We start from the raw sequence: 1,867 nt of genomic DNA, 5'->3' as shown, positions 1-1,867 counted from the left end.
TGCTGCTGATGCAGTTGGCGATTTTCAGGGACGATCCCGGAGCTGAGGATCCTTGTGGTCGACCTATATGTACGTTTGGCTGGAAAACTCGCCTTGTTCGTACTGGGTTGCCGGTTCGGCGATAAATCATTTATACGCTCGTGCAGCCCCATCATGGCCAGATCACCCAGCCTGCGCTAAGGGCTTCTTTGATGCTAAGGCATGGTGCGATGAGCATATCGCGATTGAAGCTGACGTCGGCTCGCGTCTTTCCGAGGCGAATCTTGCCCTACGAGCTTCGATGACCACCGTCTTAGGAGCATCTGCGTGCAACGAGAAAAAGTTTACTTGCCGGTTTAAGGAAGGAAAAGCCCTTGGGTTGAACTGGAATCTCAATGCATTGACAGTTTCCATGCCACCAGAGAAGATTACGAAGGCGCTGACACGGGTCCGACAGCTCATCGGATGCAAACGAATGACCAGGACGCAGCTAAACAAACTTGTAGGCAGCCTCAGACACGTGGTGACTTGTATCCGGCCAGCAGCGTCATTCTTATTGTACCGACTCCATGTAAGTCATTGGCACATCCAGGCGCCTCCGACGTGTCAAACGAATGGCTCCAAGGAGATCCTGTAGTAGTACTCTGCGATGCGACTCACTTCAATTTTGTGCTGCGTCCTGTACCTTGATGGGCCGTCGTGTATACGCTCACGGCTTCTTTCAACTCGTGCAGTGTCACCATCGTCGATGGTCCATTGATTCCTCCACTGCGATGAAATAGAAAGACATCCGTATTGATTTCAGAACTCCCAAAAAAAAAACTCCCGTAAAAAAACTCACAGTCAGTGGGCGATACGCCAGGGCCTCCCTGAAGTAGTGTAGGGTTTGCTATCGTGGCAGGAAAACGCTTGAAAAGACGACGACTTTCGAGTTGACACCATCGGGTGTTTCACAGATTTCAGGATTACACAACGGTGCAATGTACACGGCACACTGTTCGATTTGACCAGCAGAGCTTCCTTCGTCTGGGATTGTGTATTCTGCGCAGGTCTAGCATCCATTCACGACGTACTGGAGACTTGAGATACTACCGTCGCCCACAAGACAGCGTAATAGCCCCGCAGGTTGCTTCCGACGACTTGAAGAAAAGAAGGCAGTGGTTGTAGGGAGATTAAAAGTACGTGGTCTGTGATCTTTACTGACAATGCGCATATTGCGTTGGTAGCTCAAAGACTTTTGGACAACTAACTTTGAGGACGAGAGCAAGCAATAGAACGTTGTCTTCATCGCTCTTTTTAATCGAGTGCTGAATTTTACATTATTTTAAGTAGCTGATTGAAAAATTTTTTTTTTGGGGAGTGGTTCTCGGAGCTAACCCCTTTCCATGTCAATTACGCGATCGCGACCTCATTCATTCTGGATACCGCAGGGGCACGCGCCATAGCTCACTTGAGTCACGTTCAGGCCAGCGTTGTTGCAATTGGCCTGGTCCAACTCGCACTCATTCTCGTACGTGACGCTATTCGATCCACACACTGGAGCATGCTCCGGAAGGCACGGAGTGTCGGCGCATGGAGCCTCCGTGTATCCGGATACAAAAATCATGTTCCTTTGAGTAGGCGTGGCAGTCGTCGTCGACATTGTAGCAATCGCGGCGATGGAGAGGAATGCAGCTAGCTTCATCGGCATAGGAGTGTATCGTATCGCTTGCGTTCAAATCAAAATCAAAAATGCTCCATATAAACCAGAGCGAAAACACACAGGCAGCTTGCAGATCTCCTCGCATCTCGTGGACATCCTTCTTCGACGTTTTTATTTACACAATATAAAAAATGTCTATGGGTAGCGTTTACATTATGCATGTGTGTGTATGTTTTGTATGTTTGT

The 1,867-nt window shown here is 48.8% G+C and overlaps 1 protein-coding gene across 1 annotated transcript; it reads right to left on the bottom strand.

Moving 5' to 3' along the window:
- Nucleotides 1–1,387: 1,387 nt before the first annotated feature.
- PITG_22940 (Kazal-like protease inhibitor) lies at nucleotides 1,388–1,663 on the bottom strand (the record flags this gene model as incomplete). Its single annotated transcript, XM_002901065.1, has 1 exon — nucleotides 1,388–1,663. One exon carries the CDS (start codon nucleotides 1,661–1,663, stop codon nucleotides 1,388–1,390), a length of 276 nt encoding a protein of 91 aa, XP_002901111.1.
- Nucleotides 1,664–1,867: the final 204 nt, after the last annotated feature.

Source organism: Phytophthora infestans, genomic scaffold (genome assembly GCF_000142945.1).
Source record: "Phytophthora infestans T30-4 supercont1.22 genomic scaffold, whole genome shotgun sequence".
Lineage (NCBI taxonomy): Eukaryota > Oomycota > Peronosporomycetes > Peronosporales > Peronosporaceae > Phytophthora > Phytophthora infestans.
Note: the sequence above shows the minus strand (reverse complement) of the source record. Positions and strands in the feature narration are given on the sequence as shown.